This window comes from Aethina tumida, chromosome 3 (assembly GCF_024364675.1).
Source record: "Aethina tumida isolate Nest 87 chromosome 3, icAetTumi1.1, whole genome shotgun sequence".
In the NCBI taxonomy this organism is placed as follows: domain Eukaryota; kingdom Metazoa; phylum Arthropoda; class Insecta; order Coleoptera; family Nitidulidae; genus Aethina; species Aethina tumida.
The window spans coordinates 32,142,534-32,158,847 of NC_065437.1; the positions used below are offsets into that span (position 1 = coordinate 32,142,534).

Sequence of the window (16,314 nt, forward strand, 5' to 3'; positions counted from 1 at the left end):
AAAAATAACCAGAAACTTGTTTTTGCTTTTTATCGAGTATATTATGTAAAAAAACAAAAAAACTTTCTCGTGCAATAGGATCAAGGTGTTTCATCCCCCAAGAGGGGGATTTACTTCACCACTGTGGAGTTCTCATAACGTCTATGACATCCTAAGCTGAATGGTAAAAGTTTTCCGACTCTGATAAAGTTTCTCTGAGCAAAAAGCCGTTTGCAGTTAATGAATGTCTTTTCATTTATTTTAAACATCCCTTGTAATCGCGTTTCCTGGCAGCCGGGTTACGTGACCTGAACTTTTCAATATAAATACAACTTAAATAATTACAGGTTACAGTTGAGGCGCATTAATCTTCCAGCTATCCTCTAAAACTGTCATTTTAATCGTTGTGTGGAGGGATTATTTTTAGTCCCTGGTACGCGGTTGTATATGCAGAAAAATCAATACGCAACCAACCTTGTTTCTGCTAATCTACTGTGCCTGGCAAGGGTGAATTTTTAAGTAGCCGGTGAATTTTTGGACATGCGAGATTTGCATAAACGTTACGAGCTCGGTTTACGTGTTTCATTTTTTTGCGTTGGTAACAGCACGCGTACATACAATCGACCGGAATTTGCGTTACCGCGTTTCGACATCTCCATCAGATCTACTCATTAGGGGTTAGAAATGTCGCGGCAGTAGGAAAATGAAAATTATAGAGGACATTCTCTCTCGTATACCTATGCCACATTATTCAGCTACCTCGTAATAACGTTCAAAGTTGTCAAGCATTATCTAGATGTCTATGCTGTTATTGTACTAAATTCTACGGTAACACTTAAAAGCAAACCGGTCTCTCCGTGATATTTCATTCCGATTATATTTTATTTATTCAGTTTAATAGCTTAGGCAGGCTTTTCAAACGTGAAACATTTGTGTTTTATACATTATTGTATTGCCTGTTAATTGTAATGCTGTCGACATTCTAGAAATAACATTAAATCGTTTTAATTAATTCGTTACTCTTGTGGTAGGTAAAAATTGCACACCGAAATTGTGAAATCGGCTTAAAAATACATCCCGGAGTTTTGTGTCTCAAGGTTGACAGTATCGAACGGCTCATGGCGAAGTTTAATATACAATGCGGCAAAATTTTCTCCTATTTAGAATTCTTATCGTGTGTTCGCCCTGCGTTATTATAGAGTATCGATCACACGTCCGAGTTGTGTTTTTTTGGGGGAAAATTATTATTTACGGTCGATTTGTAAGGAAAGCAAAGCTGGGGGACCTTTGTCAAAAACTGGAGGAAATTACATTGCGTCATTATTGTTTTGTCTTTAACTTCTTTTAATCTATTGTTTAAGAAAAACGGGGGATCAATCGATGCGACACCATTGTTGTTGCTAAATGATTAATAACTGGATACACTATAAAATATTGAATGCTGTATTTTTAGATTGAAGACAAAATAATTAATTACTTCGGTTTGAAGTTGAATCATTCTTTTGAAATTTAGTGTTTCGTTAATTTATGCGAAATCGTTAAAATAATGTATCGATGAAGAAGCAAAGCACAAGCAATATTATGACACAACCTAAATATTCTATATTGTACAACGATGTCAAGATTGCCGTTGTGTAATATGCAAAACGTTTTGAAATAAGTCTACCTGCCTGACAGCCTATATGCAAATATTTCAACCGAAAAAAATAAGGTCACTGGGTTCAGAAAATATTGGTTATTAATTATTTCGGTGCAGTTAATATATTCGATAGTAAATAAATGGATGTTTTGAATAAAACCGTTGAGAGGTACCCCTGCTAGGTTGATAAACAAAGACATGAATAAATTACGAGCTCAACTAATACGGAAATAATGATTAATGAAACGACGTGTATACAATTGATTTTTGTAATAATAAATGTGTCTATTTATCCAACCGTTTTTTTTTTCTTTATGGATTAGTATAATAGAGAGAGGAGTATAATATTTTCCTCATAAAAATAAAACTTCCTACAAGTACAAGTTGCATATTTGAATCGTCTATTCGCATACAAACTGACGTCTATCCAGGATTATTGCAGAATAAAATCATTACTACTGAATAATATAATTCCAAGTGAAGAGATTCGTGCATTATTTCAGTTTATAAATTGGGTTATTTGGATTCATCCTCATTTAATCGGATAGACGAACACGAAACGATTGTACTGTCTCCAAGCTAATATATTCTAATGACAGTTTTCCAGTCACCACTGGATTTTACTTATTCAAATTTCCCGGTCTCTAATCTACGTATATCCGAATTGTCTGTAAAAACACGTCTTACCTTATCAAATAGCATATTTCTGGAAGCCGATTTTCTTCACGCTTACTTAGAGACGTAGTTACACATCCGAATGAAAATTAATGCGTCTGAAGTATTTCGGGAGATGAATTTCATTGAACCGATTTCAATCCAGCCTTGCGTAAGGATTTGTTCGCCCTTTGTTTCAATTGTTTAGTGACTTGTTAGTTCCATATGTAATTACATCAATTTAAATAAACCATGTACCGAGAAAAGTGCTGAGATTTAGAATGGAGACGATAAACGAAACGAATGAGGATGTGATATTTAGCAGAAAATCTGTGAGTCTATTTGTGTGACTGGAACAAAGATGGAGTACCTCACAATTTTTAAATTCTCATTTAGTGTTATGGACCTGACATATAAATATCAAAATAGAATCAGGAAGAGCTTTTTAGTGCATCGGTGTCAAAGATTCGAGTTCCAGAGGTAGACAACCTTATACTTATGCACCAGTGTGGGTGTGCACATGTGTCAGACCTCATGACTGATTGTGAGTGTAACTATTTAATGTATAATATGACGATTACCAGACACGATTTCACGGTTCTTTTTGTCAACTTTTTGTCGTCGTTGTTTATTTCGACATTATTGCTTCTGTTCTTTCAGATGATAACTTTTATGAATTTTAAAAACACAGACGCTTTACGATTGATTTTTACGACTTCACAAGTGTCTGCTGTGTTCTCGTAGGAGGGTTTTTACTTTATCGACAATTTAATATCTACCACAACGTGATTTATTTTTGAGTAGTCTTGGTCTTGTCAATTTTTATTGCCCTGATAAAATTTAGCGGTCGCATATAAGAAAGGATGGTATTTCTGTTCGATTTCTCTTCCCTGATAATTTGTCTGAGTCTTTGATTTGTTTTTGGTTGAAATGAAGCACCTTCAATAAAACACATACGAATAAGAATTCCTTGTTTATTATTCCACAATTATATAATAAAGTCGGACGCCTTACACATTTTCCAACATAGAAATCTCCTTTAAATGTCAATCGTTGAATATAAAATAAAACTACATGTCCCATGGATTTTACGCAACTTTGTACGACAACATAAAAACTTTTACGAATTATATAAAAAATATTATTTATTACTTGGCTTTCCCTTTTTCCAATATCAGTCCAAAAGCATCGTTTATCTCAATTATTAAAATTAATAACCTTAATTTGTTAGTTTCTTATGCGCCTATTTTTAGCAAGGATTAATGACAGCTGTATTAATCTCACAATTGGCTTTGATAAATAAAACGTCCAGAGCTTTTAGGGCTGTTTTATTTTACATTTTTTGGGTCTCAAATTGATGATGTCACATTTTTTAAATTTACTTATCGGGAAAAATATCGTTTTATGAAAATGTATATATAAGTTATTAATATCCATTACTTACGTTGATTTAAGATCAGTAAATTCCCATTAGTATTGAAACAAACCAGTCCGTTTATTACAACCTCTTTCAATAAATATGGACATTATAAAAAAGAAAAACATAAACTAAACGAACATTATTTATTTTGGCAAACACCGACAAATTAACTGAAAAACCGCCAACATAATTATTTATCAACAGTGTTGGATAACGTTCCGGAAAATTTGCGTTGTTTACGGAAAAAGTCGTATCTAAATCAGATCGATGCGTCTATTGTTTAATGTGGTATTATATAAATGGAAAGTCAATAAAGTAAAAATTGCAAAACTGCTGAGTGTGTCACAAACGGACTATATTTAGGCAATCAATTCTACTAAAATGTCAATCAGTTTCTGTAACGTAATTGTTAATTAAAGCTTATATATTATTATAGAGTATTATTGTAATGGACTGTGTGTGTAACGAGGTTAGGATCTTCTAAATGAGCATTAATTATAGATAGCGACTGTAATCCACAAATTGATTTATTCTGTTATGTATAAAATGATCAGTTAATTTCATGTATTTATAGCTACGTTTTCTAAATTTAGACACAAAGACCTTCATTGGCTTTTCCATCTCGAGCCAGACAGGTCGTACAGGTCTCCTTCGTCCGGTTCATTATTAATAAAATGTAAGGATTTATTAATGAGCCTTCTTGGACATCGATTCCAAATACACTGCCCATACAACAAGAGATAAGAGTAAAAACGCAAATTAAAAATACCTTTCCTGGTCATTAATGCGAAATGTAAACATAAGTTTATTGCCACGGTTATTTTGGTGGCACACGACGAAATGGCATAAATTCTACACAATTTACATAAATTTTGTATTATGTTCAATGCAATTAATTATTTAACAGTTGCTTTTTAAGAGTGCTAAACTGCATTGTGGTAATAAAAACATCTATTCATGAAGGAGTTCTTTTTATATGGACTCAATAGATGCTGACCATAAATCTAGCCCAGCTACTAACAATCTTTTAGAGCGCCTCCAAAGGATATTTGTCAAGTCATTTTAAAAAAGCCACGATTTGGTCGCTGTGCTCAGTTTTCATTACTTGAAAACAGTCAGCAGATTATTTTTCATAGACGTAGAAAAACCTCCTTTGGTATAAAACGGGTGATTGTGCCAAGATATCCATTCGCAAACTATTTACTCAACGGCTTTCGCAGATTGGAGAGTTGTGGTGGCCAACAAACCAGAATCTTTATTGAGATGTTACGTGACCGATCAACAAACTTGAGCCTGTTTTTGCCATTAAACAATTTAAAGTTGGATTTATTGACTAAGGTCAAGTATCAAGCTGGATGGAGACAATCTGAAGTGTTTGTTCATTCTACTTTTCCTGGACATGTGTCAACAAAGATATTGTTTAAGGAAATCGTTACTGTGTTGATATAAATAATAGCATAACTGGATCGTAATGGAATTGATTTAAAAATGTTTAGATTTACTAAACATTTCCTGTGATATATTAAATAGAACAACACAAATTCGACTATGGATTTTATTGAGTGTCCTCGAAGGTGGCATTTCGAGGCGTGTGAACTGGGCGTACGGATACATCGGCCTTAATGAAGCCAAGAAGGCAAGTGCATCTTTAGCAACGTGGCTGCGGGATGACGGTGCTATTATTAAGAGAAGTGGCATTTACCCTAGAGATATTTCTAGACACTAGAGCTAGACCAGCGACGAATAGAAACCGAAACACGGGTGCAATGCTGCTGGCTGGATCTGGGCCAGATTTGTGACATTTTAAAACTCCGTTGCCGCACAACGCTCGTCACTCACTCTCCTGCTGAGACGAAATCGGAGTTTTTTATGAGTTAGGAGCTCGGCCACGGTTCAACACGATAACAACAAATTGCCGTTGCATCTGTGTGCCGACGATTAACGCGACACAAAAAAGTCTATCGACTCTTCACTAGCTATTAAGGCCGTCAAATGTGTTTATGATAATATTATTTTTATTCTTGGGGATCCGGCCAAAAATACAAAGATCGACGATCATGTTGTGACACGTAACACTTATATGTGCAGGCTAAAACATTTATGTATCATAAATATTTGTACGGCATGGCATAATGCGAAGTTGCGGCGAGGCTTCCTTTAACATGGGGGAAGAGCCTGTTATCGATTCGAAACACCCCAATTTCCCGACACGTCAATGCAGCAACATAGTGGGGAAACTTTATTATATGTTATGTTGTACGTCAAAAAGCAGCCGCATGTGTCCGTCTTATTTCCAATAAAATGGGGCTTAGATGTGACAGTTGTCGATTCGAAATTACCTACCCCGTCTTGTAATTCTTAATAAATATTTTTTCCTTACCAACACCAATTGAATTGACTATATCACAGGAAGCAGCACGTCCAAAGAGAATTAACTACCTGCACAATATGTGTTGTGCGATAGCTGGCAGTTCGTTGCACCTCGCTCAAGACCGTTTAAATTAAAATTGTGATTAAGTCTCTGAGGACACGTTGTTCGAGTTGCATGGGAGTGAGCCTAATGGCGATCGTGTAGGATGGACATCGTATAAGAAATCACACATTATTATAGTTTATACTATACGAGGATAACATTCCACAACATCGTATGAACTGTGCAAGGTCGGGATAGTTAAAAACCAGAATGAAACAAACTGATTAGCATTTCCTCTGATTAAACAAAGGTTAAAAATAAAAAATGCACGAAGACTTTGTTACGATTTTCGACAAAATTTGTTATACACCATTTACTGCCGTTGTTATCATAAATTCTTTGTGTTATGTCGCTTTCGACGCGTTAAAATACTTTACGACAACCCTAACCTCCGATTTACTTCCACTTGGGAGATATTTTTGTTATTTCGGTACGGTGTGCGTTGTGTTCAAGGCGAGCTTTAATTTTGTCTCGATTACGTCCTACGAACTCTCGGTCTGTTATTCATAAAAAATGTATAAGTGTTGCGGCTGTATATTTGGATCGTGACTTATTGTTGAATGATAAATAAATTAGTAAGGATGTTTCTATATTCTAGACAAGTTCGGATAATTTACTCGTACTGGTAAATTTTATAACAATTTCTATTTTCATAAATAATCTATTTTTGACTTTATTAAGGTTGAGTTCATACAAGTAGCACGTGTTTTCTGATAGTAGTAAAAATGCATTTAATTTAATTGTGGAATTCTTATTCTATTATCGTTTTCTCTTTCTAATCCAAAACAAGCGTCGTCCAATTAAACAAACAGACGTTCCGGTACTTAGCACCGGCGAGAAGTCTTCACGTTTCGCGGACGGTCCCAGAGACGTGAGCCGGATGAAAAACCAGCGCCGGATTAAAACGAAATAAAACACTGTAAAGGCCAACCTGTGAAACCTCACAAGCACAAAAACGACGTTCTAAATCATTTCGCAGTCCGTAAAAATTAAACTGGTCTTTATACGCGAAACCATACAAAGAAGTTATCTTTGAACGTATGCTCTAGCGGCGCATTAGCGGTAGGTAGGTTAATAAACGACATGACGCGACCAAGGTCCGGACTGTATCCCACATGTGTCAGGATGTAGTGGCATCCTCTTCAATTAGTAATAATAATCCTACTGTGCTGAGGGGAGCACCTCTGGGGCGCATTCGGTAATTATCCACGTGGTACGCTATCTACTTTGTATCTCATTTACATGTTACAAACATAATTTTATTCTGTAATGGTCTCTTAGTACTTCTATTCGTACTATTTGCTGGTCGTTCTCAATTAAAAAATTCTCCATTACGGACACCACTCCGACATCTCCGTAACAATAAAAATGTTCTTTGTCGAGCACTTTCCGTATTAATCGTATCTCGGTGGCTTTGCGCCTCAGACGCAGTTAACGATGTTTTTCGTTAAATGCACCAATGACTTCCAGCAGCATTGCATTCATAATGAGTCTCCTAGCGTGAGGCTTCTCAAATTGCAGACTTTGTGGAGGTCAGAGACTATATTAAGCTCCGTGCTTGCATTCTTCCAGCCGTCCGTGTGTCACTGGCAGATGCGACTTCTCTACAGGGCGAGTTACAAAATTTAAAGCTAATAATTCGATATTTATCTAAGTTTGCTGACAATGAATGAAAAACACAAGTTATAAATCAGTATCGTCAGTATAAAGCGCCGGGCGATAAATTTTTTGCCTCGGTGAACGATTTGATCAGCGGGAATTGAAAATTTAATATGGATTTATGTGGCCTGTAATTTAGACTAAGCGATGGTTTATCTGTTGAAAAGATGGCAATTGGATTCTCCTGCACTAAGTGTGTAGTGGGAGACTAAGAATTCTTCAAATGAAACCCGTTCATCGCACTATGGGGGAAAACAGCTTCCCATACTCTTTTGAACTCTACACTTGATATAACTTGTTACTGCTCAAATAAATAACGCATTCAATTTACTTCAAAATTATGCAATTAAAAATAAACGATAATGATAATTGCAACTTGTTTCACCGTGGATATAAAACTGTAGCAGAGCATTTTGTTGTCCCACGTTGCGTCGCATTCGCGAAGGTCTGAAGTGGTCCATAATAAATCCCGACCTTACCTGGACCGATGCTATTCCATTCTTGCGATCCAAGGTTATCCCCGTGTACCTGGCCAATGTACCCACCGCTGTTCATTTGTTATTTATAAGACCAATACAACTTTCTGCAACTCGAACGCAAATAAAGAAGTGCACATGGGTATCGGTTTTGAGCTCGTTTCTTATATTATTAATTCCAACTTGCCAGTTATTTATAAATGTGATGAGTTTTAATCTATGCTCTGTGGTCTCCGACTTGAAATATTAACGGCCAGTTACCTCTTCCTCTGAGGATTGGCCAGGAATAGTTTGGAATTTCACTGAGATAAATAATCATTCAAATATATATTTGTACATTTTTTATCAATATGAAACAATGAAATTAACTCAACTGGTTAATAAATTCTTCAAGCCTGCGCTGTCTTCGTTGTGCGAACTTGAGCGTGTTGTGAATGACCCGTAGTATATGTTAATTAAAAAATCGAGTGAAGGTTGTAGGATGGATGATTGTTGTAGTGTTGTGCGGTGAAGCAGCGACAGTTTCGCACGCAGTCTGCCAGTTAAGTTGCATCGCCGCATTTGGACAACTCTACTCTTTTCTGTTGAGGAGCATTAATGATCTTAACTCACCAGTCCTGACATATCTACTTATCTAATAATATTTAAATGTAAAATAATTACGAATAATACATACATGAGCATATAAAATTATATTAATTGGTAAATATTCTCAGGCAATTATTATCTTTGGGTTATACTTTATTTTATGAAAACGTTTCTTTTAGTAGTTTTAAAACGTTTGTAAAATGTGTCTGTGCGGTTTTGCCGGGTCTATAATTAATATGATCGAGGTATCGGCATGAGAATCGACAACCGCAACGGCAGACATACACGGACAACGGCAGACAAAGGTAGCGGATGAAGGCGCCCTTCACCCTGCCCCGGACAGGTCACTCACAGACAATAAATAGTCTGGGCGCTGGCGATGAGGCCTCCGCGAGCCTTCGACGGTGTTTCGTCCTTGCTACCATGTCTGCTGTTTAATTTTTTGCTTGACTAACGAGTAAAATTTAATGGGAAAACACGCCGCAAACAATCTTACATAGACATCTCGTGAATATACACCTGCCACGTCGACAATTAGCAATAAATATTTACGTAATACTAATTTTTCTCTTTGTTTTGTTTCAGGTTGCAAAATTAAAGCTCTTCGTGCGAAGACCAACACCTACATTAAAACTCCAGTAAGAGGTGAAGAGCCTGTGTTTGTGGTAACTGGAAGGAAGGAAGATGTGGCTAAAGCCAAGAGGGAAATCCTGTCGGCAGCTGAGCACTTCTCGCAAATCAGGGCTTCCCGTAAAAACAACTTGGCCGGTTTGGGTTCTGGAGCGAGCACTCCTCCAGGTCCACCAGCTAACATCCCCGGACACATCACCATCCAGGTTAGAGTACCATATCGCGTTGTAGGACTGGTTGTCGGACCGAAAGGTGCGACCATCAAAAGAATCCAACATCAGACACACACATACATCGTGACACCAAGCAGAGACAAGGAGCCCGTTTTTGAGGTTACCGGTTTACCTGAGAGCGTTGAATCGGCTAGACGAGAAATCGAGGCGCACATTGCTATGAGAACAGGAAGCACCACAGCTTTTAATGGATTGGCTTCATTGACAGCCATGGACGATAACGATATCATGACTTCTCTTTACAAAAGCGGATTGAGTTCAATCTTAAATTACATGGAACCAACAACCGATACATTTCCGAACATGACTTCATCAACAGGCAGCAGCGGAGCTTTTTCTAGTTCAAGTTCCAGCTCCAGCAGTTCATCAAGCTCCGGCGGTCGCGACTTGGGAGCAATTTGGAGCTCAAGTGACCGCGACGAAGGACTGGGCGATTCGCCCAGCTTCGATACATCCACCGCGTTGTCCAGCATCTGGTCGTATCCACCAGTTTCACAACCATCACGACCATCACCGGCAAACAGCACCAGCCCAGCTGACTCTCTGCTGAGCTCGGCCAAATGCCTAGTGTGCAGCGAAGCGAAGGTGACGCACGCCCTCGTGCCATGCGGACACAACTTCTTCTGCATGGAGTGCGCCAACCGCGTATGCGATGGCACCGAGGCCCAATGTCCCGTTTGCTCCCTGCCCGCCATGCAGGCCATCCGCATCTACTCGCCCAACCCTTAAGCCACCCCCTCGATCGATCTCGCTCGAATTCCCCCGCCGCCCCGCGTACATTCCCCGTCGGGCCCTCGCCCTGTGTTCAGCCTCGGCTTGGGCGACTAGAGGCGCTCGCGAACCGCCAAACGCCGCCGCCTCACACACAAACATACAACGAAGCTCGAAATTGTCCTATTCGATTCTAGTTCTTATTATTAGTTAATCTTATAATTTAGGGTTTTTTTGTTGAATTATTGATGAGTATATATTGTTTATTGTTTTATTATTAGGTTTTATTGATTATGATAATGATTATTCAATGCGATTGAGTAGCGGGGCGTTTTGCGGGTGAGGCGCCGGGTTTTGCCGCCTGGCCGAAGCGTAGTCATCATATATGCCAGTTCAACTATTTTCTTATAATATATCACCGTTTTTATAGTATTAGAGTCTTATCGGTTTATTTTTATTTGTATTTTTTGCGTGTATTGTATTCACTCACGGATCTGTCTCCGAGAGTACTACTCCCTTTTATATTTAATCTAGATACAAAAAGACATGACGCGACACTACGTAATAATATTGTAAATTTTTATACTATTGATAAGTGTTTCGTTATTTTTTTAAATATATTTTTTTAAGTTTCGCCATGTGAAGTTTCACATTATTGAAGTCTGAATCAGCAATTCTCAAAAGATTATTTTAAGTAATATTTAAAAGTTAAATAATATATGAAAGTAAAAAAATATAGCAAAAAACTAAAAAATATTTAATATATATGATAATGGAAGTGAGATGTAAATTGATAGATTTAATAACAAAAAAGAGATAGATGATGGTTGTGCGGTGAGTATGTAATGCAACGAGAGTTTGAAGCGAACATACCAACAATAACATTATGTATTAGAGTAAATTTACTAAAAGAGAAAAAATTGCTGAGCAATGGGCAGGAGAGGGCAGGGCTTGGGGGCCATCTCGGCTGTGATCTAAACTGCCACTTGTGCGTCTCGCTGTTTGTTCCGCCGGTAAAGCTGCACCCCCTAATAAACGAAATACATATCCCTTATTGTTAGTTGATCACTCATTGTTACTATTGTTCTGTTATGTCATGTGATATGATACATATATTTCTATATTATTCTTATATAGCGTATAAGTTGTGAAGAGAATTTATAAATGTAAAGTATAAATTATTTATCGTGCAAACACCGGCGGATGACGCCGAACCATACAGTCGTCAGTCATAATCAGTCCATACTCGGTCATGTCATGTCTGCCGTACCACCGACACATCTCGAAATTGGGAAACACCAACTTTTATGGATAGAAGGGTGCTGGGGTTATTAAGAAAAATCTGTATCAGATTAACAATATCATCTAAAAAAAAATCAATCGTACTCTTCGCCCCTGACTTCTAGTTTCAAGGAAACTGTAAGTAGATCTTCAATTTACATTATTCGTTGGTTTGATTTAATGGTTTTAATTTTACACATTGGTATTTAAGCTTCGTTGACGCAGTTTAAGTAAACCTAGTTTCAAAACAAATATAAAACACTTTAACCAAACCGTAATTACAGTATTACTCATACTCATCAAATTCACTCATCAAATCCAAATTATATTTTTGTAATCTAATCCCTCAGCGACCCGACATATCTATCTGTACCGTTTCCCGATTTTGCCGGTGTAGGTGATTGAAAGGCGCGCGCCCCAGCGGCGCATGCGCCGGCACTTGTAATCATCAATCAGCGCCATCTTTTTATCAATTTGTGCACGCTCGGCCTCCCCCTGCCAGCGCTCGTGCCACCGCCACCTCGATCCTTCAGTATTCACGGTAAAAATAAGTCGCTATTTTGTGACCGCCGCCCCCAATTCTTTATTTATGCCGCGCTCATCGCGGATCTTTAGTTTTCACAGGTGCATTTTTACATATTTTTTCTCTCTTTTGACTCTTGTCTCTCCCTCCCTGTCTGCTAAGCCGCTGCACTTTTTTATGTAGTGAAATTCAGCTGATGTCTCTGTCTGTAGTCGGGCTGCGTGGATTGGCTTCCAATGCGCTTATATATGACTTATTAATATATGTATTATTATTATTATTATATATTATAAATATAAGATGGTATATTTTGTTTTTATTTATTTTTTTATTGTAGAATTTTGAAAATTATCGTTATTAGATAAATTTATATATATTTTATTATTATGGTTCTTATATTACTTATGCTTTGCCAATCCTCGCCAGCCCCCCACCTCTCGCGCTTTGGGGCTTGGTCCCCTTACAGCGCCGACTTAGTTTGTTTACACGTACACTGTAAATAAGTTGTTGTTTTATAGCTATTAATACCATATTATTATTATAATTATTATTTTATTTTTTTACATATTTTTGTGAAGATATTTAAATATGAATGTTAGTACAAGTACATGTCCACAGACTTGTGTGCAGAGTGACTGTTTCAAATAGTTTAATTAGATTTTTTGATTAGTTATATTTATATTGATATTTTAATTATATAAAGTATCCTCGAAGTGATTTCTTTTTGTAATTTTTTATTGATTTTTGAATATTAAATGTATAAGTGTGTTTTCTATTTAGAAATTTATTGAATAGTACGAATTTTATATAGCGACTGACCCTACGCTTAAGAATACTTTGCTTATTTGGTCGTCGTCTAATGGGCTGTTCAAAGTAAGCTGGTGGTACCTATTTTTTTTTATTTAAAAATATTTATATTGTACAAGACTAAACTGCCTGCTATTTCTTTGTGCGGCCCTTAGAAAACTAGCAAATAATAACTTAAGATATTTGATTTTTTTTATACATTTAATTGCTACCAAATATTTTAATAAAATTCGTGGTTTATATTTTATTTTGTTTTTTTATTTTATTTTAAACTGTTTACGCCTGTGCTATTCTCCTCACCCAACCCTGTTATGATCTGTGAGTTTGACGCATGCTTTTGTGACATTTGGTGTTTACATGGTACGTTTTTCAGTACAGCCTGGACTTGACACTCACTCATAAATTTAAAGTTTACCTCACAATTCTTAAATAATTATTAATTATTAAGTTTTGTCTGGGTAAGTATTTTGTAAATGAACCGAATTCGGTTCTTGGTTAACTTCTTGGAAATTAGGTAATTATATTTAAAAAAAAGTCTAGTAAATATTTTTTTAATGCTTTACAAAGTAACTGCTTCCTGTTGACCAAAAATTAATTACAATAAGTTTATTATCACAATTCATGATTAAAGTCAAAATTAGGTCAAATGAGATCCAACTTTTTGATAAAGCTCAAATATTTCATCTTGTGTTTGCTTTATGTGATAAGCCTCAAGGTAAGTGTGAGCCAAACAATGCAGTCTCTATAGTCCATATCACACGGTGGGTTTAAACCAAAATTTAGAATATTCGTTTTGGTTGTGTCAAGTCTGTGGCGTTTGCTTTCATATTATCCCGTGCATGTTAGTGAGTACTGTAGCGTCTAGGAATGGTATCTTACCAGGCACAATTTAATATATAAATATTATAGGAAAAATCGCATTTTATATTTTAATAACCGCATATTATTGAAAATATTTTAGTACGCGTAAATATATAGTTGTAGCAATTTAATTGAAACTTAAATCTTAAGGTGTAATTGTGTAAAATGTAATATGCTCAATATTGTTCAAAGCTATAATATATGACCTTTCGGGATGACGAACGATGCCAATATTTGCTGGTTTGGTATATAAAATATTTATATAGGTAATTCGGTTATTAGCACTACGTTCAACAAATCAAAATTTGACGATCAGTATCCGTTTTTGGGATGCCCAAAGGCCACCTTCAGATCTATCACTATCTATAATAAATAAATATGTCTGTTTTGTGTCTATCAGATCTGGATTGCGGTCGTATTTCTTGTGTATGTTATAAAATATGAGAAATATAATAAATGTGGTAATCCAGGGTCTGTACTTCTGGTAGATTTGGCGATGGCTCCAGTTATTAAAGTTGATTCAGCAATAATTTGTTGTTGATTTGTTGAATGTTTGCATTTAGAAGAGGGTTTAAAAACAATAGGCGTCGTTCAAAATAGGGCACGACTTTTAATAAGGTGCTGAGCAACCGTTGGTTTTAATAAAAGTCTTCCCGCCCGGAATCATCTAAACTTTTTTAATGGAAAATTAATCAGATTTTAGTTATTTTTAAAGATATATTTCTAAATATACATATATAAAGTAGTTTTTGGGTAAAATTTAATATTTAGATAGACTAATTGGCATATTCATCGCTGTGTTTTGATGTGTTTTATGTGTAAAATTAAATGACGGACTGTAGAAATTGGAAATCGAATTCAACTTGACTGGCCGCATCGGGCAAATAACCATTCCAATTTTGACAGTCTTGAGGCTGCAATAATAATTAGACATATATTTAATCTGCATTCTCATGAGGTCGCCGCGAAAGTGTTTTTCGAAAATACATTTGAACATCACACAAAGTTAAATCGATTCTTGCAGATTTAAACACGTTTCAACAAGTACAAAAAGTCCAGACTAGCCCACACTCTATCTCTTATAATCAATCATCGATTATTTCTATCTACTCGTTTGAGTGTATTTTCAATTCATCTTGACGAAGCGGTTTCATTTTCACGAAATTGACTGCGACGCATAAACTGCAAAATCACACTGTATATTAGCATATTTTTAAAACTTAATATACAGGCCTAACTACGATATTTAAGTAATAATATCTATATTTCATATTTATTATATATGAAGTAATTTTTGAAATAGATTAAGAAAATACATATAGATGTTTCTAGAAAAAAACTGTATTTATATAATGTAATAAGAAGTAAATAAAAAATATATTATTATTATTATTATTATTAAAATATATCTTTTTGTAGCCTCCTGTAAAAGACACTAGCTTGGGGTCGCAGGTTTTTAACTGTTACGTTAGAATTCGATTTCGAGTCCAGAAGGGTATTATAAACTAGAACGCAATACTTAGACGAATTACAAATATCTTCTATCTTTTATAAACAGTATTTTCGATTCAAAGAGGTCACACTAGCAAATTTTACAACTGCTGAACAAGTTATGATTTGGGAATGTGCAATAAACTAATAAACGTCGCAACGTGGTGGGCAATCACGTTCAAACATCATATTATTGTGACCTGATACAATTTAGACACAAAATTTGACAATCTTCGTAGAATTACACAATTTTTATTATCCGCTTGCTCTCCATCCATGAAAATTCACAAACAGTTATTTATCCAACTTTCTCAACTGTTCCCTAGTTTCCACGAGACCGAAGAGCACGGAATTATTAAACCCAAGAGTATCATCCTCGATACTTTTCATTTTATACCACTCAGTATTGCTCTGCATGCTAACATTCGTTATAGTTAATGCTGTGTTATAGCTCCATAATCGCAATATATTTGTTCCTAGTATAACACATTTTAGTTAATTAAACTTCGTTTCGATCGGGCAATTGAAGAAATTAAAAAAATGAATTAATTTTATTTCACAATCATTTGGATGCTTAGATGAATGAACAGAAAGTGTAGATCTCAGTAAAATAGTATACAAAATCGGAAATGACATATACATACGAAGACTAACATAGAATGGTAATAATCTATAGACATAAGTTGAACTAGGTAGCCCAAGATTATATAAGTTGATATCAAAATTTTGTCTTCTAATTGAAACTTAAAGCAATAAAAAACACGATAAAGTAGAATAAAGAAACTAATCTATTTATCTACATTTAAAATAATTAATTGTATAGGGTAGACTAGGGAATTATAAAATAGAAAACCTTTGATATTAAATATGATAGTATCACAAACCAATA

General features: G+C 35.7%; 1 protein-coding gene across 1 annotated transcript in view; it reads left to right on the forward strand.

The window, feature by feature from the left end:
- LOC109599879 (RNA-binding protein MEX3B) overlaps nucleotides 1–13,320 on the forward strand; it is a 37,671-nt gene extending 24,351 nt beyond the window's left edge. The window contains exon 2 of the mRNA XM_020015928.2: nucleotides 9,474–13,320. Coding sequence (XP_019871487.1) covers nucleotides 9,474–10,480 — 1,007 coding nt within the window. The 3' untranslated portion in view covers nucleotides 10,481–13,320. The remainder of the gene's footprint in view (nucleotides 1–9,473) is intronic.
- The last annotated feature ends 2,994 nt before the right edge of the window (nucleotides 13,321–16,314 follow it).